This window comes from Danio rerio, chromosome 20, assembly GCF_049306965.1.
Source record: "Danio rerio strain Tuebingen ecotype United States chromosome 20, GRCz12tu, whole genome shotgun sequence".
Lineage (NCBI taxonomy): Eukaryota > Metazoa > Chordata > Actinopteri > Cypriniformes > Danionidae > Danio > Danio rerio.
Window position 1 is genome coordinate 25057316 of NC_133195.1, and position 24506 is coordinate 25081821.

Genomic DNA, 24506 nt, shown 5'->3' on the forward strand with positions numbered 1-24506 from the left:
TTTAATCTGATGACTGCTCTGAAAGAACAAAGGGAAAACTTTTTTGTGTATAGTCTCTAAATTTTTTAACTTTGTTGCCATGACACCAAAACACCCTAAAAACTTCTACAAACTTTTGCGCTTAACTTCAGCTTAACTTGTATTAGCCTAAAAAAACTTCTAAAAGGTAACTACACAGGTTGAGGTTAATCTAGGGAGTAGGTTTAGGGATAGTAGATGTTACACATGTTTCTGAAATAACTTAAGTACTTACAGTAGAATGCAATTTAAACCTGACACTAAATTTTACAAAGAGCACACCAAAATTACAATATAATGATATTGACATTGAGGTAGTTTCAGAATAATTCTTTCTAGCTGATTAATAAAAAAGAAAACACTGATAGCCAGAATCCATTAAACTTTAAAGATTGTGAGTACTGAGTAAAACTAGTATTAATTAAAGCCCAATCCCAATTCTATTTTTGTACCCCTACTCCTTCAAAATAAGAGATAGGACACCGCTTCAACATGAGAACACATCATCATATGTCATTGCAATCTCTTGCTTCATATGAGATCAATGATCACATTGCATTATTTTTAGGCATTTACCTTCAGAAAATCACTAAAGGCAAATATTATGTTATCATAACGACATAATAAGATAATAAGCTCGTAACTATACTGTGCATTTACACTGTGGCATTTTCATCTATGTAAACACACAAAAACAACATTAACATTATACCAGACAATGTAAAAAGCTCATTCCAAGCCACTAGACCTTTCTGACAGGGTATTCAAGTGTCATAGAGTGTCAGAATGTTGTGGGACTGCAGTACAGGAGTTATTATTATGGATTATGGATAGCGAAATTTAGCGTTTTTATTTTAGCATTTAAAAAAAAAAAGCTTGATGGTAAAACACGAATGAGTGTTTTATGCGGTTATAATATATTAAAACATGCTTGTTTGTTGTAAAAATTCATAATAATGACAAAAAATAGTAATTTGTGCATCTCATTACTTCCGTGTGCAGCCATGCTGCCGTTGGAGCTGGTGTATTCTGGGAAATTTTCCTACCCCTTGGTTTTGAGTGTGATCCTGAAAAATCTCCCTTTCAAGGGCTATCTAGCCCTTCCCCTTAGGCCTACGCCTTCAAGCTAAAGAGAATTGGGAAACCCCTAACTCTTCATGTTAACGCTCAAAACAAGGGGTAGAGGTGAGGAAAGGGAAGGGATAAGGGAAATGGGATTGGGACTAAATGTTAGATTAGAATTGACAATAACAAATTTTAGCTTTTTTTATGTTACATATTGTATATTTAAGGAAATTTTACAGTATTAAATACATTTATGCAGCAGTTATAATCACTTTGTGTTAATCAGTTTTTGGGTATATATGTGAAAAAGAAAATTCCAACAAAAATTTTTTAAATCTAAAAAAATAATAATATAAAACTCTTTGGATATCATTGCTAAAATGAAAAAAAAAAAGATTTAAAGTTTAAGAACTCTACATTTAATGTTATGGAAAATTTACACAATTTTTGGGGTAAATTAACCTTTTTAAAGTGCCAAAACCTTGCACCATTCCAGCGAAGGAGAGATAAACAAAATACTGAACAGCACCAGTGTGTAAATTGAAATATTCTTGTAAATCCTACATCCGTATTTCATAATGCTATATTGTTTCAAAACAGCTTAAAAATGATATTTAAAAAAGTGCCAAGTACCATGGGATGGTTTAACTGCAGCTGCTCTGTAAGTGAGTGGGTGGGACCACCCTGTGCTCAGTTACATTGACACCTCTCTCTCTCTCTCTCTCTCTCTCTCTACAGTCTTCCCCTTTTCACCTTACTCTGGCATTCATTCACTCTGCAGCTGCATCACCCGACCACTCTCTCTCTCTCAGTCTGTATTTGTCTCATCCAGTCCAGAAGATGGATGGAAGAGGCTCTAAAACAGACCAACAATAGTCGCTAGCGCAAGGTGAGCTCTTGCAGCTGTGCTAACTGGCTAGCATGAACGTCACAGTATGGCAACAGTATGCTTTTGTTCTGGCTCGCAGCCTGAAAAGGGCCACAGGGGGGTTTGCATGGCGTTCTAGCGCCGGGTCATTTTTCTCCTGTTTTGCCACTGCTATACCCTTCTGCCCCGGCCCCGCTCCCTCCACAGCTGTGTGTGTGCGCCAGCATTAGCGGGAGGAAATGCAAGGGCATGGGGATGATGGAATACGTGCGTGCGGCGGGCGGTTGGGGCCTGTTTTGGGCGCGTTTTCCCCGCCGCCCTATTAGAGGCTTGTTTATTGGCCTTGTGATGCCATTGTCCTGCGTGTTCAGGGGCGGCCACACTGCGTAATTGGTCGATTAGCCACGCTCTGCAGCAGCGGAGGTGATTTATAACATGGCCTGAATGGGGCTGACTTCATAACGTCACAGACTAACGCTGAATAAACGCCAGAGAAACGTTCATGAAAGGATGAAACGTCCACCGATCCTTTTGTGTCGGTGTGAAATCGGCGATTGGGACAAAGAGAGTCACTGGAGTCCCTTCTTTCTCCCTCAGTTTCTATTTTTCTCCACTTCTGCCTCTTTATTAATCTCTCTTTCGTTCCTTTTCTTCACTGTTTATCTACATCAGTCGCTCTCTTTTCTCCTTCTTTTACGCCTTGTCTCTCTCTCGCTGTTTTTCCATCTCTCTCTGTCTTCTCTAACCTCTGGCCCTTTTCTCTTTCCCTTTTTCTCGCCTTTCGCCTTTGTACTGTCTTTGTTGATGCCTCTGTAGATGAAGTTGTCGGCTCTCACTTATTCTCTTCTTCTCATTCAGCCTCCCTTGTTTTATCTCAATCTTTCAGTCTTTAGATAGACTCTTGTAGAGCTGAATTCTTATTTAATACAACTTTTATCTCCATAAACACAAGCTTCATTTTCTCAATGTAATCCTACAGCACAGCAGTGTTTACGTTGAATGTGCTAATTTATTCTTCATTTTATTCTACTTCAGCCTGGCAGCGAGCATGGGAACACACTTTGCTAGAGTAATTTAACGCAGCCTAGAAAATAATGGGCCGAACGCTCCAGAAACGTTCAGCTGGAAAATATGTGATTTTCCCTTTTAAGAATATGATGCTAGTTTCAGTTCGCGTGATTCCACTTCATCAATCAATGACACGTTACTTCATCATTTAATAACATGACTCAAGTGACAGAAGTGACATAATATCATCAGATGAATCTGTCCTCACCGCTATTAGATCTGGGATGTGATGTGTGTGCAGATGCAGTGAAACTCTGAGGTGTTTTGATGAAGTTGTCTGATTACAGCCGTAGGTCAGCTGTGGGTTTGTGTGTGGCCAGTTATAGAGCTAATGGCTTGCAGGGGGCAGGTTTTAATGACCTCCTAATTAAGTCTAACCCTCCCACCATTGACCAGATCATGTAGTAGAGGTTAAAGGTCATTTACATAGAGACTGGTTACCAGTGTCTACCACCAATTTAATTGAATTGGGAATACCTATTTGTAGAATGTTTCCTTCCTATTCTTTCTAGACATTCTTTATATATATATATATTTTGTCTGGCTTAACAGGGCTGCTGGTTCAACAAAATTTGCTAGTACCTTTTAATATACTTAATTTATTTCCAGGCCAATGAGCTGATATAACTATGATCTACTATACTATATTAAACTATGCTAAATTATGGCATACTATGCTATGCAAATACTTATACTTATACTTATAATATACTATACTATACTATACTATACTATACTATATTTTAATCAAATCTAAATTAAAAATGAATTAAAAAATAAGAGACCACTTGTAAATACTGAGTACTTGACTAAGTATGTTTTTGAGTTATTTGTATAGGGCCAGACAAAATCTGTGGACATTTTTGTTGTTTCTGCAGAGAATTTTGTAAAAATCTGCTAATTTATGCGGAAGGATTTTGGGAGTATCGTAACTAAATACTTAATATATAAAATCAAAAAAATAATACACATTTAACTTTTACTTAATGTTTACAATGGAAATAAAATTGGATCCACTTATTTGGTAAACAAAGCAGGTTTCTCAGATAATATATCCATTAAAAGACAAAACACATTACTTTACAGACTGTATAGTAAACAAATAATATGAACATTTAATAATAATAATAATAATTATTATTATTATTATTATTATTATAGTGAAACTAATTTAAAAACTGAATAAATATAAATTTACATTAATTTACACATGTAAATACACAGACTCAATGATGGGCTAAAAATCTGTGGAAATCTGTGGATTTCTGCACGTGCAGATTCCATGTGGGCCGTTATTTGTTGATTTTTTGTTTGTTTTTTACTAACGTTTGATACCATGTCTTCCAATTTTCAAACAATAATGTTGTCATTTATAGTTTTTTTTAGCAAAATGAAAAAAAACTAGACAAGATATTAAATGTTGGTAACACTTTACAATAGGTCTGTATTAGTTAAAGTGAGTTAAAGCATTGACTAATATGAACAAACAATGACAAATCATTTACACATCAATTACACTATTTATTCATGTTTGCTAACCTTAGTTAATGCTGATAAAGTTATTCATTATTAGTTCATTATAACACATGGTGCATTAAATAATGTTAATAAACATGAATTTGGTATTTGGCATTAGTAAATGTTAAACTATGATTAATAAATGTTGCACAAGTTATTAGTTCATGTTAGTAAATGCATTACCTAATCAAACCTTACTGTAAATTGTGACCCAAATGTTTTGATTTGTTGTGTTTGAAAATCAGGGATATTCTACAAAATATTGCTTTCTTGTGAAGTTTGGTATTTGGTATAAAAAATATATTTTGGTTAGACAAACTAATATAATATAATATAATATAATATAATATAATATAATATAATATAATATAATATAATATAATATAATATAATATAATATAATATAATATAATATAATATAATATAATATAATATAATATAATATTTCATTAAAATGTTTAAATTAACCCTAAAAATGTATGAATATAAATAATTTCAGTCATATTATAATATATAAGAAAATCAGTAAATCAAAAAACTTAACAAATATATATTATTTCAATCAAAAACTGGAAAAAAATATATATTCCTGACTTTCTGTTCCCTTGGGAGAGAGTTTTTAGAGGTCTCTCCTGCCCTCCCAGCCTCCACTCGTCCCCCTGCCCCCTAATGGGAGGGTGTTAATATAGTCGCTTTTCCCCTGGTGTTAAATAGGAACAGTTTCTCTTGTGTTAATTCTCCATTTTGTCGCTGTCTGTGTGCAAGACCTCTTGGTGTTCAGTCTCTTATTCTGCACTAAACGCTCAGCAACCCCCTCCCCTTTCTCTCTCTCTCCCCCTTTTCCTCTTTCTTTTCACTCTCCCCTCTCCTTTCGTGAGGCCATCTAGATTATGTTGCTAAGGAGATTTTTTTTCTTCGTCCTCTCTCTTTTCGCTTTTTTTCCACTGTTTTCCATTGATTTGGTGTTAATGCATTTTCAATGCCCCTCGGTGTGTGCTGGGGGAGTGGGGGGGCTCCGCGAGTGCAGTCTTCACACTCACTAGAGGAATTTTACTCTGAAGGGGTCGATGGAAGGGGGGGTGGATTGTCCAAAGAGAGCCACTCAAGTGAAAAATTAGGTGATTTTTAGCAAGCATGGGAGCTGGCTCACCAAGACGCACACACAAAAAAAACTGAGGAGCGGTGGCCACCCACTCCACTTGTATTTTCTATCCTCTCTTCAGAAAACACTCACAGGTGGACTTGCGAGGACTGCCATTCTCCTCGCTCGTGCCAGTCACACTGGATGTGGAAATACCCATCGCTCTTCAGGAAAGCTGTCACCTCCAGTTAAAGGCCTGAAAATAGAAGGAAAGACAATTCATTAATTCTTAAATTATTAATGAATAGTTAACTATTTACCTCAAGAGGTTACAAACTTTTGTGAGCTTCATTTTTTTCTGTTGAACACACAAAAGAAGATATTTTGAAGAAAGCTGAAAACCTGTTTTCATTGACTTCCATAGCAGGGAAAACAAATACTATGAAAGTAAATGATTACAGTTTCTAGTTTTCTTCAAAATGTCTTCTTTTTTTGTTGTTGTTGTTGTTCAACAGAAGAAAGAAAGTCAAACAAGTTTGAAACAAGTAAAGGTTAAGTAAATGTGACAGAATTGTCAGTTCTGGGTGAACTTTCCCATCATTTACAAGAAGATAGTTCATCCAGAAGGAGCATCATATAGCAGTGGCATATCAAACAATTTCTAATAAAATCATGGCGAAAATGTAATTATTTTACAACACCAAATTCTGTATGATGCAAATTGTATGAAAATTTGCTTCACAATTTAAAAAAAGTAAGGTCACATTTTATTTTGATGGTTTGTTTGTTGAATTAAAGTTACATTGCATCTACATGCGAACTAAATCTCATTAGATTATAAATAGACTGTTAGGTTGGGGTTAGGGTTGGATTAAGTTGCACTTGCAAAGTTTCTTATATTCAGTTAAATGTCTGTTGAGGAAGCAGTATCAACAGATATTCAGCAGACAGTCTACTAATACTCAAATGGAACATCAAAAGTGTTACCAAAAGTAAGGATAAAGATCCACCCATAAACATAATCAATCACTTTCATTGACATGCATTATTGTGAGAATTAAAATGAAGATAAAATGAATGTAAACGTTTTATTTTTAGGCCTTCATAACAAGTTGGACTAGCAAGAAAAACCCACACAAAAATCAGTTTTTAGTTGCAATTTTCATGTAACCATTTATTTCTCATCTATACTAATTCAGGGCTTCTGCTGGTTTTATGTGAGTAAATATAGGCATTTTAAAGACCAACTAAAGACAAGGGAAAAATTAAGGGAAGAAATACAGTACTGAATTGTGAACAATGTATTATGTAAAGGGAGCATAAGAGGTGATTATAGCAACATTTAAATTCAACTTAAATAATTTTTTACATAAAGTTTGTTAAGGCTTCAATAATTCTGAATAAACCACTTGAATGTTGAATTCTTACCTTCTGATCCAACCCATGTATTTACCTATATGCCTCTTGAACCAAACCAGTTGCTATAAACACAACTCTTCATGTCCTCTAAAGACAGTATATGTATTGAAAAAGGGTTTGACAGTTTAATAGTCAAAAAAGTACAAGCAAAACAGAATAGTAACATTAAATAAAGCACATCTCTAATTTAGATTTTTAAGGCCTTAATTCACATAAAAATGAATTAAGACTTTTAAAAAACACTTGCGGAAACTTTAAAAATCCTCTTTAATCAACTAAAACTGTACACCAAATTAGCATCACCCACCAATAAAGCCATTACACATGACATTTACATAAAGTGCAATAACTTAGCAAAACATTGTGAGATAATTGCTTAAAATGTTCTAGGCATCTTTTCAACAAATCTCTCTCTCTTTCTCTCTCTTTCTCACCACAGTCCTTGTTTTCCCTCCATTGTCAGTCACTCTGTAATTTTTGGTTGCAGTAATGGTGTGAATGGTGACCTCAGTGGTTTTTAAGTTTTTCTTTTTTTTTTTTTGACATGAATTATGCACAATCTTCTGTTTTTGTATACTGTTTGTTTCGTCTTCATAATTTCTTTCTCCCACAAATGCTACAGTGCTCTTCTCCACCCAGATGTGCAGAGGATTAATCAAGCTGTCACTTTGCGGATTCTTAACTTCATGAGCCAATCAGAGAGCAGCTAAATAAGGAACTGACAGGAACTAGAGTTGTTACCGCCCACTGCAGCTGCAGCCACCCAAAAGTCAGAGGTCACGACATGTGACTGATTTTATATGTGCGATGTGTTTCCTCTGAGGCCCCCCGTGCTTGTTCTTCCACTGCACCTGCAGAATGATACTGTTTTTCTTATATTTATACAGAATTTCATAGATTTTTTCTTTCTTCACTCATCTCATTTAGCTATTACTTATCCATTCTGTACATTGGAAAAACATTCTTATAAGATTGACAATCTGCACAATCTTTGTGTTGTTTGTGTGTTGAAGGATTCAATCACTGCCTCTGTATGTGGGGCCACGCATGACCTTGATCAAAAGCAGAGGACAAGTACTGTTTTTATAGCTGACAGCCATTGCAATGACTTTGCCTTGAGGGCACAGATGAATCCAGAGCTGTGATTTACGCATTTCTGTCTCTAAAGACTGACCAAGCCATGTTGCACAGAAACTAATTGTTTAAAGGAAAAACAATAACCGAGGGAAAAAATTGGTCATAATTTTTTAGAAACATTGTTTAAACAAACAAAAGTTTACATTTAATACTCTGTAGACTGTAGTAATTATTTGAGTTATTATTTTTACTGATTGTTTCATTGAGGTCATTTTTATTTTCATGTTTAGTTTGTGTTGTTTTTGTCATTTTTAACAGTATTTGTATTAGAGTTGCATTAGAACACACGCACACACAAATTACTCATGATTAACTGCATCTAAATAATAAGTTTGTTTATATATGTGTATATAAATACACACACACACACACACACACACACACACACACACACACACACACACACACACACACACACACACACACACACACACACACACACACACACACACACACACATATTAGAAAAAAAATCATGTTTATTAAGATATAAAATATATATGGTATGATGCAAATTATATAAATTTAAATATCTGTGTAACAAAATAGTATTGTATGATTTTGTTTCTATTTATGTTTGTTTATAACGTATATGACATATACATTACATATATATATATATATATATATATATATATATATATATATGACATATACATTACATATATATATATATATATATATATATATATATATATATATATATATATATATATATATATATATCCATTCTCCATTTGTCTACCGTCAGTGTCATGCGCATCTGAGGTTGGAGAGTGGGACAGGTAAGAATGTTGTGCGACATACATTGTGCACACGTAGTTTGAATATCTCTGTATGAGACACACTAGGTAAGAGGCGTGCTCCACCCACTGTACTTTTTGTTTTCTCATCAGATATTAGCTTAGGTTAGGTAGTGCGTAATAGACGCGAAGATTTCTTTTCAATAACTTCTATATTTTTCTTTTGGATAGTTGGGGTAGAGGTTGGGCCAAATAGATGGTTTTGTTTTATTTATTTCTATTGTTTGGATGCCGCCCGCGTCTCATTTCTCCAACTCTCCCATATCTGGTCAAACATCTTCATTTGTTATCTGTGAAATTCAATGTCTCTTTGTAAATATTTAATGATCTTTCTATATACATATTATTGGCATTCATTATTATCACTATTTTTGTAAATAAACTCACTTTATTGCATTTAGCTGGTCTTGGTTTTAGTCCCTCATTTGTTGATATTGTGTGTTTGCTTATGTGTTTCACCCAAAAATTAATGTTATCTATCTATCTATCTATCTATCTATCTATCTATCTATCTATCTATCTATCTATCTATCTATCTATCTATCTATCTATCTATCTATCTATCTATCTATCTATCTATCTATCTATCTATCTATCTATCTATCTATCTATCTATCTATCTATCTATCTATCCATCCATCCATCCATCCATCCATCCACCCACTTAACCAACCAACCAACCAACCAACCAACCAACCAACCAACTAACCATCCATCCATCCATCCATCCATCCATCCATCCATCCATCCATCCAACTACCTAACTTTTTATTCTGACTTTTGGATCAGACGTTAAACCGAGGACTGATTCTCTGTGGATGTTAAAAATCCTGTGGCACTTCTCGTTAAAGAGTAGGGGTATAACCCTGGTGTCCTGGCCAAATTCCCTCCTTCAACCCTTAACCATCATGGGCTCTCAATCATCCCCATCCACCGAATTGGCTGTATTACTGTTTCTCCACTCCACCAATAGCTGGTGTGTGTTGAGCGCACTGGCGCCGTTATCCTGTGGCTGTCATTGCATCATCCAAGTGGATGCTACACACTGGTAGTGGTGTGGAGACACCCCCTTATGATTGTGAAGCGCTTTGGGTGTATGGCCATCCACAATAAATGCGCTATAAAAAATACACATTAAATTACATTTATTTCAGATAAATTTACAGTTTATTTACGTTGTTTTTGTCATTCTTAACAGTATTTGTATTAGAATTGCATTAGAACAAACGCGCACACACACACACACACACACACACACACGCACACACGCACACACACAAACACACAAACACACACACAAATGAATCATGATTAGTTGCATCTAAATTTATAGAATTTCAAAAATAAATGTATAGTTTGTGTCAAAACAGCTTAACATAGAAGTTCAAGTAAATTCAAATTGAAACTGTCAGTCCAGTTTTCAGAATAGGATTAAAGTTCAATTTAGATCAGTTTGTACTACAAATGTAAAGCGTATTTATTTAGCTTTCTGGTGATGTATATGTTTCAATATAAAAAAAAATCCCATCCCCTGTCTACCGTTTACCAATCTTTCTCCCTTACATGCACCATACTTTGACATTGCCTTCCATATTTATTGAAGACTAATATTTATAGCTATACAACTGTAAACATTTATTGAAGACTAATAGTTTATACATAGCTTTTTTTATTGTGGTTCCAGCTGATTGGTGTGTCTACAGTTTTGCAGCAGTGTGTGTGCGCACACCTGATGGCTGTGTTTAACCTATGGTTCATGTGTGTGTTCATTTGAAGGCCTTTGTTTTGAAATTGCAAGGAAATTCCAACTCTGTGTCAAAAGCATCCAAGTCTGTTTATTGATTTGCAAATCACTGTGTGTAATGTTTGCAAAAAGTGTGAAGCTGACAATGTGCTTACAGTTGTGCCGATCTAGCCTTGAGTTTTGCTCCTTGAGTGTACGGTTTTGCCAATCATGGCAAAAGATTCATTTTATTGTGTTAGCAATCATGAAAAACTGTGGGTGCAAAACTTGATTAGTAGTGATGCAACAAACTTGAAGTAAACTCTAGAATAAATGTTTTGACCCACTTTTGCTTTTAGATCAAACTGTGTTTGATGTTTACTGTAACTATCATTAAGCTTTGTTGTTAACATTGCTGAGTTAAAGTAAACATATTCCAATCTGACTCTTTCTCCTCCTCTCTTTTCACACCACGACTGCTCGACTGAGTCTGTTCTCTACTCTGGCACATTTATGAATCCGTCTTTTATGTTTATAATGAGAGTGTGTTCGAAAAATAGATTAGAGAGAAGCCCAGAGGAGCTGACAAGGCCAGCATTAATTATGTAGATTTTAGAGAGTTTGTTTACTCATATGATTATAGATAATAACACAGGGAGAATGAGCCAGGAGAAAATGGTAAACATGATACTAGCCGACATACACATCTCAACCCGAAACAATCAGAACCGCCTCGAAGACTCTCCACAGTCACAATGGTTTTTATGATTAATTGTGTTTTACAAATGAAAATGGTGTCAAAGCTGCGTGAACAGCTTCAGGGCAGAGGCTGCGTTATTGTGGGAAACTGACAGAAAAGCCATTAATGTTATTGACAGGTGTAAAGACCGTCAGAAGCACACCTGTTTGCTGTGAATATATGCTGGCAATCACATTCAACACACTTGTGCTAATTAAAGGGCTGTTTACACAGAAATGGCTTTTAAATTCCACTATAGGTTATCTTTCATTTTATTTCTAAGTATAGGCTCTAAACTAAAGTCTAATTCTAATCTTGTGTTTCAGTTTCACATGAATTACACTATATGGGACGGTAACCAGTTTTAAGGTTAACCAGAGTTTGGAAAAGTGTTTTAAAATGTTTTAATTGTTTTTAAAATCGCAAACATTTTTGTTATCCCGTTCCTGTGGTAAGGTTTTTTTTTTTTTTATTAACCTATTTTTTACTACTATTTTATTTCGTTTTTTAGGCCAACAGTATCTCCAGCAGCAAAGGAGCTTCCACATCAAACTGTGCTTTTAAAACTAATCAAAGACAGTAAAAGACAGTGGTTTATTTTAAATATTTAGCCTGACATGTTTACTGTTCCGAAATATTTCTTAAAATAAAATATATTGTGTTCAATTGTTGTTTTTTTACAGAGACATTTAAAAAGAATCGCAATACCATGATATTTGTCTCCAAGGTTATTAACCGTCAGTATTTTCAGGGTATATGCAGGAATCCTAAAAGTAATTGCAATACCTTTTTAAGACTTTTTAAAGACCTTCTCAGAATATGTTACGACCTCATCGCCACTTCAAGTTTTACAGTATCAAAACTTTAACTCAATAAACAGGTGTTAATAAACAGTTATAGTTGAATAAATATATGGAGCACAACCATGCAACAGAACTCAGATGAGCTCGAAAGAAGCCTGAAAGAATAAATTACGTGGTTGCTTTCAGTGACAGGCTTCAACCACTGTTTAAAGTCGTCTTTCCCCAACCTGGAGTACGTAAACTTACATTTTCTCATTTTGCCGTCTGTTTTGTTTTATGGTTTTGCTACATGTGGAGAGCATCACATCACCTTCCCGTGTTTGTCGCAAATTACATGACATCACCCGGACAGAAGAGCTTTGCTGGATGTACCCCAGACCGAACTCATCGCACGGATCGAGCACGCTATTGTTAACTTTCGGAGAAAAATAAATATATTTATGTTTTTTTGGAGTCAAACACTTTGGACAATGCTTGAACAAAATGTAAGACCTTGTAAAAACGTGATTAAGACTTTTTAACACTTTTTATGGGCCTTAACTTTTTCATAATTCATTTATCAACTATTAAAAGTTTTTTAAGAACACCCTGATCTTATACCGGCCTATGCCTACATCATACAACATTCTACTAATGTGATGCTTATAAGATAAAATAAAATTTACTTTTTGAGCACAAGGTCCAGTCACGTTTGTTATTGTTCTGCCTGTTTTCATCAGCAAAATACATTATTTTCAACAGGAAAAGTGGGAACTTGTCAAAAGAGCAAAAGATTTCCACACAGAGGTTTCACAACATTGGTCATGATGATGACTAGATTTGCCCTATTGACCAACAGATGGCCGCTAAAAAAGGAGGAGAATGATGATGCAATATTTCAGGCTGACCACTGCGCACTTTCTTTTTTTTTTTAATGCACAGCTTTGGGTAAAATGCACTGTCACTTGCTTCCCAGCATCCAATCACATTGGAGTAGGGCAAATACCAGACTGACTAATCAAAACATTGTGCTTGTACAGATGACTACACCAAACTCAACAATGGAACAAGTTCTTTATACTTACAAGTACCAAAAAAACAAACTAACTACAAAATCAGATCCAAATAAGGTGTAGTCCAATTTCTTAGAAATAAGGTGTAGTCCAATTTCTAATTTTCATAGGACTTCATAATATTCCATAGTGTAAAACTATTTCCCCACAAATATTTTATAACAGGTTTACATAGATTTGCTGAACTGACAGCCTTTTAAATCAGCAATTTGAAAGTTGCTACTTATGGTGCAAGAGCAGGGCTGGGCAATATGGCAAAAATGCAATCTCGATAACTATTTTCCATATTGAATGATAATGATATATTTCCATATCAGTTGTTAATGCTTCCAGATTTAAAATAGTACACAAACAATGACTAAAGCCACAGAAATTAGAGGGCCCAATAAGTGGCATAACAATTTCGGCTGATAAATCTTCAGTGGGCAAATTATGTACATCTCTAATGTGAACACACTTCTAGATTCCCATTGTTGCAGATTTCTGCAGTGTGCTTGCTCTTAGATCAATACAGTTTAAAAAAGTCCAGAGCATTGTTATTGACATTTTATCACGATTCGACAAATCATTTATCGGCCTAGTCCAATGCAAGAGTCATCCCATCCATGACAAAAACTAAAAAGAAAAAAATATGACAGCATTCTAACTCTTGAATAGATATTCCATATCATCTAGACCAGTGTTTCTCAACCACTTTCCTGGAGGACCACCAGCACTGCATGTTTTGGATGTCTCCTTTGTCACACCCATTACAGGTATTTCAACCACTGCTAATGAGCTGATGATCTGATTCAGGTGTTTGGGTAAGGAGACATGGAAAATGTGCAGAGCTGGTGGTCCTCCAGGAAAGTGGTTGAGAAATACTGATCTAGATTCCTCTGGGGGTTATTAAAGTATGTCTGATTCCGATTTATGGCGAGAAAAGTGAACTAAAAATAATAATAATAATAATAATAATAATAAAAAAAGAGGAAAAAAACAATCACATCTAGACGTTTTTAGAAAAGCGAGGGGCATTTCGAACTGGCTATTTGGTGGAACCACAGGCTAATAGCACCTGCAGAACAATCAAACGCTGATGCCTGTGAGAACAAGCCTTTCCTTTTGAGAATCAGAGACACTGCATTCACCATCTATCTGATCCCTTGTGGGAAAAGCTTTAATTCTCTCAGACAAGGACTGAACAACAACAACAACAACATAAAAGCAGTAAAACTGAGCTAATTTTTTTTCTTTTTGTCTTCTATAGGATGGGCCATTCTTTCTTCTCCCTGGCTGGTACAAATTGGGCAACTGTGGACCTTTTCTCCTCAGAGCGAGATGCAGGATGCAGCGGGGCCGAGATCTCAATCGGGCGTTGATGTGAACAAAGTTAATCCCTCATTGGTGCCGATGTGACCCGAAAAAAATCGGCTTAAAGTGGCTCCGTTAAACTGGACACAGTTTTTGCCATTCAAAGGCGGCACCATTCCTCTCGTCTGCGCTCTGCCACCCACAAACACCACCAGTAGTGGAGCATTAAGACAAATACATTCATAACCCTGTTTTATTAAAGACTTGGGGCCCCTGGGTGTTGTGTAGGGGCCCTAGGGGGGCCGGTGCGACAGTGGGGCGATTAGGATAAGCCTTCCCATGAGGAACACGAACACGGCACAGCAGCCACTGGGCCCTAAGATGTCCGTTCCCCTCCCACCTCGAAACCTAATCCTCTATTTCATGCACATTAGTGCTGTGTAAACGCTCCCCCAGGCTGCCTTTACAGTGAGCTTCGCTTCAGAAGACAGACGCACCGCTAAAGATGCTGAGAAGCAGTAATGCTCAGACATATTTTCACAGGCATAAGAAAGTGATAGGGAGTGTGAAGGAAAAAACAGATGTGCTTTATGATTTCTTTTGTTCTGTGTAAAACTAACACTAAAAATGCTGGTTCATCCATTTTTTAATGACGGATGTGGTTATGATGAAGGGGTTGCTAGAAGAAATTAAAATGATGGTTGTGTTGGAATAATTAATAAATTCTACGTGTGTTCAATTAAAAAAAAGGTCAGGAGAGGTTTTTCTTTAAGGTTTAACATATTAGCAATTTATTGGATACAAATGAATAATTCGATTTACAGAATTCTGTTATCCTCAATGCAGGAGTTACATTCAGGAGGTTTCATTTCCTGACTTAAATAGGCTGATATTAATCAGTGGAGTAGTGGAATACATCACTTATCAATCATTCTCTAGTCCTCCATTGGCCGCACCCATACATACGTCCTCTTTTTCTATGAATTCTCTGCACACCATTAAAAATCTAGGCCTTTTTTAACTAGACATATTCTCGTGTTCAGTTTTAACACATTTCTGTTGACAGGAAGTTTTTAGCGGCAGAGCTAAAGTTAATTACAATCAGGCCTGTGCATCTCTATCAGCTTTATCTACTTTTGCAAAAATGCTTTATTGGAAAGCAAAGCATAGCACACTTATACAGAAGTTCAGTTAAAATCACCTTTAAGAAATACAAACACAATTGTTTAATGAAAAGAAAACAGACAAAAATAGACATTTCAAAATCTTTTGTAATTTCTTTTTTACAATACTTGAAAATAAACAATCAAAATTGAATTATTTGTAGATAATTCTATTTATTTAATATCTATTTATTATTACTTTTTTATTTAAATCATTTTAAATAATAATCTTTTTAAAGTTTCAATTTATTTATTTATTTATTCATACTACATAACAGGCTGTCGATTTGCTACATAAATGATGCTTACTATGCAATAAACATAAATAAAGGCATTAGCAAACTTTTTCGTTAACGTAAATTATGTAAAGCATATTTATAAAAAGGTCTTAAATTTCGAGTACAGTAATTAATATGTTAATAATAAAATTAATTCACACTAACACTATAAAAAGTGGAAATAACTTTAAATGCAACAAGTGAATAATGTCATTTTAATGTAAAGTCTAAAAACTGCTTAAATACAGCTTTGATTAGTTATTCTTGATTCCAAAAATGTTATTCTTTCTTGACAATACGCACTTTAAAACGCTACTTTTACGAATATTTATGAGAAATGGAAATAATTTTGGCCATCATAAATTGGAGAAAAACTATTGTTTCATAATGGTATTTTCAGTTGTTTTACCAGTTTGGATTTTTATAAATTTCATGAACAATCAGACGGACAAATAAAGCAAACAGTATGTAAGTTTTTTTCATTTGTCATTTGATACTTTGTCAATCTGCATCTCTCTCTCACTCTGCCTGCCAGATTTGGCATAAAGCTGGTACAGCAGGCATTTGTCTTGGACTGGCATACAGTATGTTTTCCAAACATGGCCTGGGTTTGGCAGAGGTGGCATCGTCTTATAGGTGGCACTCAAGACTAACATTTGGCCTAGATGTTAAAAATTTTTATGTGATCAACGTAAGTTTGGCCTAAATTGACCCACTTTTAAAATACGTTTAAATTATTTTTGAGAAGAAAAAAAATTAAGTCACTTCAAGAAAAAGCATGACCAAAAAGTGAAATGCTAAATGGGTTTATCAAATTTATTGCAGTCATGCAGTCAACATATCTGGCCCAGTTATGGGTTCTTAACTTGGCTGAGACTTGGACCAGATATGGTCCATGTTTGGCCTTTGTATGGAAGCCAGATTTGGTCCAATCATGTACTGTAATTTATGCAGCATGTGGGCCAATCAAAAGCTGATTGTGTGGGCCAGAGAAATTTTGCTATGTGGGTACAGTATACACATCAGTGTCAGTGTCACAGTGCTTTCTGCTGACACCACAAAGTGCTGATTGTCACTGTTTATTCTCACAATGTCAAGTGAAGCATAAATCAAGTAAATTGTGAACTGAGACTTTTTCCTTAGATTTTTTCACTTCTGAAGTGGCTTTAAAAGGGTCTCGCCTCTTGTGTTTGCCAAGTAAATCCAACTTTTTTTCAAACCCCCAGATGCTAAAAAAAGCAACAACACAAAGCCCCGAACTTCAAGAGCATCTTCAGACCGCAACAAAACAGCATTGAGTGCACACACATATATTTGTAACTTAAATGCTGACATACATCGAGACTGCAAGACTCGCTGCTTACTATAGAGTGATAAACTTCTAACACATGGCAAAACTATTAATGACACATCACAAAAGCCCACACACTACTTTCAAATGCACTGATCAGAAACAGTCCTTTCTCACACTGACATGTAGAGGCATGAACACATATAAACAGAGATCAGGCCTCCTTACATAGCCTTAATGTGAATCAGAGCTGGGGACGGTAACCACAAGCCTGTTAAAGTGAAAAGTGAGAACAAATATCAAAGACATTAATCAAGAAAACATGAATGAATCATGACACTATCATCAACTTTTAATTCTTTCCTCCTGACTTCCATTTCAGAAATGTGACCGTTCACTCTTAAAGTCCCCATGAAATCAAAACTAACCATATGATTTTGTTAGCTCACATTGCTAGTTTTGTGGTGAACAATTCATCTGTGCATGTCATTAAGAAAAAAAATGTTTGCCCTTCTAATCTTAAATTGAAATCTAAAAATGCATTTCCTGTTTGTTTTCAGTTCAATTGTCAGATTACGTACAGTTGAAGTCAGAATTATTAGCCCCCCTGTTTATTTTTTCCCCCAATTTCTGTTTAACAGAGAGGTTTTTTTTAACATTTCTAAACATAATAGTTTTAATAACTCATTTATAATAACTGAATTATTTTATCTTTGCCATGGTGACAGTAAATAATATTTTAGATATTTTTCAAGACACTTCTATACAGTTTAAAGTGAAATTTAAAGGCTTAACTAGGCAGGTTAGGGTAATTAGGCAAGTTGTTATATAACGTTGGTTTGTTCTGTTGACAGCCCAACAAAAATTTGCTTAAAGGGGCTAATAACTTTGACCTTAAAATGGTTCATAAAAATTTAAGAACTGCTTTTATTCTAGCCAAAACATAACAAATAAGACTTTCTCCAAAATAAAACATATTATCAGACATACTGTAAAAATTTCCTTGCTCTGGTAAACATCATTTAGGAAATATTTTAAAAATAAAAATACAAATCAAAGGGGGGCAATTAATTCTGACTTTAACTGTATATCTTAGGAATTGGACGTGGCTTACATTTTTAACCACGCTGCTCCAACTGTCAGTTTTGACAACAAACAGAAATGGTGAGAAGGAGGAGTTTAGTGTTTAGTCTCTTCCCAAGCCCTTTTCCCCAACTTTCTGAATGAAATGCCCACTTTACTACATCCATTCAGCTTGCAGCAGAAAAAAACATGCCACGCCCATTGGTTTGCCTTTCCATATTGTTTCTCTAGGAACTGTCACAATAAAATAAATAAATAAACAAAAAAAAGTTGCAGCTTCCGGCTCATGTGGACTTAATAAAATAAAAATTCCAGGAGGAGCCAAGAATAAGGGGTGTAAATAACTGTTTCAATTAGTCAGGGGTTGATAATAGTTTTCAAAGTATACCGCGGTTTATAAAAGTCAAGGTTTTAAAACAGACAAAATTTTCTGTTATACCATTCCTAAGGTGTGTGTAGAATTTTTTATTCATATATTTTGTTGTTGTTGTTTTTTTAAAACAACAGAATCTCCAGCGAAAAGATATCCAGACGCCATTTTAAACTAATGAAGACAGCAGATGTCAATGATTCATTTGAATTATTTAGCCTGACATGTTTACTGCTCCAAAATACTGTTTTTTTTTTAAATATGTTTCTTAAAATAAAATATATTGTCTTCAAAGGGGAAAAATTTTTCTGTTTTTTTACCCAGACACTTAAAAAGAATATATTTTAGAGCAGTAGTGAAAATACCGTTAAACTGTGATACTTTTTATCCAAGGTTATTATATCATCAGAATCCTATACCAGCCTATGCCTAGTTTCAATAACTATGTTATATATTTTATTAGAAATGTTACTTGGGCAAATAAACATTCCTACATTTTACATGTGACTTCAGTATTCAAAACTTTTGAAGCCACTGTGCGCCACAAGTGTCAACTGTCATTTTTATCAACAGGAGTACAGCTACTCTTATTACAGTCACAGAAATCTCATCTTGAATTCATTCATCCACTCACTTCAGCTGAACTGACAGTGATCTGATGCCTGGCCAGCGTCCAGCTGAATGTGTGTGCAGCAGCAGATCAGAGAGAAAGTGAATGTGTGAGTGTTCGTCCTGAGGCAGCATGCCATAAAGTGAGATTAGTGGTCATAATCTGCTGAAGCATGTGTGTTAGTGTCTCTGTGGTGTGCGGTGGAGAGGTTGAGTCCTGCTCGCTCACCCACACAAATCTTAAATCTCCATTTACCTTAATACACACTGGAAAAAAGTTACCAGAAGACCAAAAGCAACACGTGAGACTCAATCTAAACAGTTTGATTTCTGTTATCCAAGTGTTGTGAAATAAATCATACACTGTAAAACCAAACAGTGAAAACACTAATAGAAATAAAATAAACTTATAATTTTTTACAAGTTAATTATTAGTTAGTGAAATTAGTAAAAAAGTGAATTAATTAAAAGAGTTTTGGCAACTCATAAACTAATTATATTAAGTAGAACTCAAATCGAATCAGTTATGAATCCATTAATTCTGTTTTATGCTAGAAACAATACCAAACCATTTGGGTACCTGTAGCTAGTTTTTTGGACTTAATTTGTTCAATTAAATGAACTTAAATTGTTTAAGTAATTAATCATTTATGTTTGACAATATGAACACAAATAACATGTGTATATATATGACTCAAAATAAACAAATATATATATAAGTTTGCAGAACTGAAATCAATTGGTTTGAAAAACTTAATTTTCCACAATCGGATGTTTCCTCAAACAGCTTGAGTTACCTTAACTGTTTTACAGTGTACTTAAAATTCTTATTTGAATTCAATATCGCAAAACTAAAGAAAATGACGAATTATTAGCCCTCCTGTTAAATTTGAATTCTTTTAATATTTTCTTCTTTAATTTCAGTTTAATGGAGCAAATATTTTTTCAACACATTTCTAAACACTAATTTTAATAATGAATTTTTAATAATGAATTAGTTTTATCTTTGCCATAATGAGAGTGCTTAATAGCTTATTAGATATTTTTAACACTTTATAAAATACTGGGTTATTTAACTCAATTCTGGGTGTCATAGGGACTAACCCAACTGTTAAGTTAGTTTTTCTAATTAAATTAATAGGACCAGATTTAACCCAATATTTGGGTTAGTCCATATTCCACCAACTTTGGGTTTAAATGACCCTGTATTTCTTAGTGTGAAGATACTATTATTCTGCTTATAGTGCAATTTAAAGATGTAACTAGGTTAAATTAGGTTAATTGGGCAAATTAGGGTATTTAGTAGGGCCAGACAGAATCTGCGGACATTTTTGCTATTTCTGATGAGAATAAAAAAGCAGCAGATTTGTAGTTTTGGGAGTATCATAACTAAAAAGTTAGTATATGAAATAAAAAAATACTTTTGAACTTTTATTTAACAATGCAAATGCAATTAGATCCACTTATTTGGTAAACAAAGCAATTTTCTCATATAATTTCTTTACTAAAAGACAAAAAAATATACTTTACAAACTGTATTGTAAATAAATCATTTGAACATTTTCATTCATGGTGACGTGGTGGCATTTTCATTCATTCGTTCATTTTCTTTTTGGCTTAGTCGCTTCATCAATCTGGGGTCACCACAGTGGAATGAACCACCAACTTTTCCAGCTGATGCCCTTCTAGCTGCAACACATTACTGGTAAACATCCATACTCACTCGTTCACACACATACACAACGCACAATTTAGCTTAGTCTTTGGACTTGTGGGGAAAACCGGATCACCCGGAGAAAACTTACGCAAACTTTGTTCTGTACCCAATCAAAAACAAATAAAAACAGCTTTTTTTCTAGCCGAAATTATTCAATTAAGACTTTCTCAAGATGGAAAAATATTATACTGTGAAAAATTCCTTGCTCTGTTAAACAAAATTTCATGAATTTATAAAAATATATATCATAGGAGAGACAATAATTTAGACTTCAACTTTATAGGTCTCATGACTAGGCCTTCACAGATTCACTAAATCCACTAAATTCCACAGATTTTTTTGCCTATAATTGAGTCCATTTTTTATTTTGTGAATGTGTGTAAATTTATATTTATTCATTTTTTTTTATTTCAGTAATATTATTGTCTAATATGAAAATCATATGGTTTATTTACAATAAAGTTTGTAAAGTAATTCTGTAGATATTATTTTAGAGACTTGCTTTGTCCACCAAATAAGTGGATCTAACTTGATTTGCATAGTAAACATTAACTAAGAGTTAAAAATGTATTACTTTTATTTTATATATTAAGTTTTTTGTTATGATACTCCCAAAATCATTACACATAAATTCCCAGATTTTTTTTTTACAAAATTCTTCGCAGAAATAAGAAAAAATGTCCACAGATTCTGTCTGGCCCTACTCATGACTAATCATAACTGATGTAGCCTATGCTGAATAACTCTGACTACTTTGTATGTTATATTGAAATTAAAGGCTTGTTAGCCTAATTAAAACAGCCACATGCTATAAAATATAGAGCATATTCCATTCATCCATAAGTTCCCACACTCAAGAGACAATGAAGTGCATACTAAGATGCACAAGACTATAAAAATAATTAAGGGATCATTCTGGAAAATAAGAATAAGACTGCAAAAGCATGTGGTCTTCCCAGACGATATGTGGACAGTTGTTTAGCAGTCATACTTTAAGAGTTCACAACATTAGATTACTTTAGACTGGGTGGAGACTGACAAAAAAGACTATAATGAGAACAGATTAGAAGGTGAAGAGAGAAAAAGAAAGGGAGAGACTCTTGACCCGGACGTGGGGGCGCTGGGAGGGTAATTAAACAGAAAGAAAAGAGAAAGGGAGACTCAGAAAAGCATTATAGACAGGCACACTGCCCAAATAGTCTACGAGCCCATTAATTATCACCTCAAGAAAACTTTCTCACAAAACAATTATGGATGAGTTATTTAAATACACTTCTCTATCCAGATTGTGTTATATTTTAAATCACAGTGGAATTTTATACTAAGAAAGATTTGTAGATGGATGACAGTAAAGGGCTTCAGTTCAGTGTGCAGTTATATTTACCTCCCACTGGAGGAAGTTCATTGTGTGGCACATACTGCCCCCTATCGGTGGAAACGAAGAATAGACACTGATAATGAAGCAATATTCATGGTAGAGGAGCGTCAGTTCTTTATTCTGACACATATAATTTTTATTTTCACTTTATTCTCTCTCTATCGTGTAAAGACAAATATTAACTCATAAAATAAATGTTCTAATAGGCTCTTTTTCTCAAAGAGCTCAATACTCGAATAAAAAATAGACTATTTGGTTATTTATAAATACTATAGTGTTATTGAACGATAGATAGCAAAGTAGGCTATATTATAGCTACTGCATATATTATAGAATTTGCAACACGTTTTAACGAATGCTACATTATAGTACTGATAAACTGTACTACTTAATATTACTATAGCCTACTTTAGATTTTAACGCAGTACGGTGGTGCATTGTTTACAAAAGATGCCAACAGTGTGGAACCGAAAGCTGTTTAATTGGTTACACAATCATTAACATCTGAGTAAGTTATGTGAAATTCTAAGTTAGGCCTATTGTGAGGTTTAGTTCAGAGACAGAAAGATGATCCGTGAATGATGTAACCTATAGGAACGACCTGCCGCGGTCACAATACAGCTTTTGTCACCTCAAACAATCCTCTTTCAGTTTTCCACTAATGAATGCGCATTGAATATAATATACCTTTGTTTTCCCGTTGCATCTCCAATGAACTCCAGTCTCCAAAGATAGGACACAGTATTATTATTCCGTTTTCTAAGCAGCATATTTATTTTTTTTTGTTAAGAAAAAAAAAACTAATAGCTCTTTAGTCTTATGCTTTGCCTATTTTAAATATTGCACATCGCAATGAGTGATACACACGCTTCCGCTGAGAGGAACTTCCGGTGTTCTGGAACACAACTTCAGAATAAAAAAGTAGTTCTTTGTAAAATCACTAATCAACCTACTAATGTTTAATCATGTTTCTATGGCTAATTTTAAAGCTCGATCCAGCATATATGGAATAGCTTTTTGAATTGGGGATGATTAAAAACAGACATGGAAATCTACAGGGTATTTTACAAGAATTCCATGGAAGCTTTTAGTGAATGTACTCTGAAGTTGAATGAAGCAACTTTGTCTTTTTATTGCACCCTCAAGTATTTATGGAAACACATTTCTTTGAAATAACATGAATCACAACTTGATGTCTTATAGTGTCCGCATTTGTGCATATCCTTACTATAAAACGTGTTTATACTGTGTTAAAGCAGCAGTATATCTGAATGTAGAATTTTGAAACATTAGATGAAATATGCAGACATTTTTCAAAGATTCTGAAGGTAATCATTAAGTTGACACTTTACAATTCTATAATGCTACAGGAGAGGATTTGTGAATGGGGCATATGCACATGGACTTAATTTCAGCCAGCCAGCCTCAGCTTTCAGTCTTTCCATATTAAAATTTTCACGTTTAAGGTCTGATTTCTTAAAAAATCTGTGATCTTCACTGCCTGATAGATATACAATATAAAGTGTTTCTCAGATCACGGACAAGAAGCACTGCGTTAAGTTCCATTTTCCTCCGCCGTTCTTTAAAATATGACGATTTCTTTTACCCCAGTATTTTCAATGGAGTTTCTGCGCTAACCTGCTGATACTGATGGCAGTCTTTCTACTCATTTTACGCTTGGACAACTAAATGAATGCTTAAGTCTATTTAGCTGAATGTGTTGTGATTACATTACAACATCGATGCTGTAAAAGGATGCTTATGAAATTGAAAGTAGTCACATTAAGCTTTCACCGGATGTTTATCAGGCGGTTCATTCCGCTGTGGTGACCCCAGATTAATAAAGAAACTAAGCTAAAAAGAAAATAAATGTATTAATGAAGTTTTTATCATTGGCTGAAAAGCTTAAAGCTGTGCATACAGTCCACTGAAGCTACACAACTGATGCTGCATGGGTCACATGACAATCACAACATTACAATAGGATTGGATATACTTTACATTTTTGATGGTTGCAATGTATTCCAAAA

General features: G+C 34.5%; 1 protein-coding gene and 1 long non-coding RNA gene across 2 annotated transcripts in view; one reads left to right on the forward strand and one right to left on the reverse strand.

Moving 5' to 3' along the window:
- LOC141379564 (uncharacterized) overlaps positions 1-15819 on the forward strand; it is a 46781-nt gene extending 30962 nt beyond the window's left edge. The window contains exon 3 of the long non-coding RNA XR_012396420.1: positions 14544-15819. This is a non-coding gene — a long non-coding RNA (uncharacterized lncRNA). The remainder of the gene's footprint in view (positions 1-14543) is intronic.
- Positions 1-23365, reverse strand: part of pdgfra (platelet-derived growth factor receptor, alpha polypeptide) — a 95630-nt gene extending 72265 nt beyond the window's left edge. Inside the window, exons 1-2 of the mRNA XM_073932213.1 lie at positions 23164-23365; positions 5772-5874 (exon numbers count right to left, since the gene is read on the reverse strand). Coding sequence (XP_073788314.1) covers positions 5772-5795 — 24 coding nt within the window. The 5' untranslated portion in view covers positions 5796-5874; positions 23164-23365. The remainder of the gene's footprint in view (positions 1-5771; positions 5875-23163) is intronic.
- Between the last annotated feature and the right edge of the window lie 1141 nt (positions 23366-24506).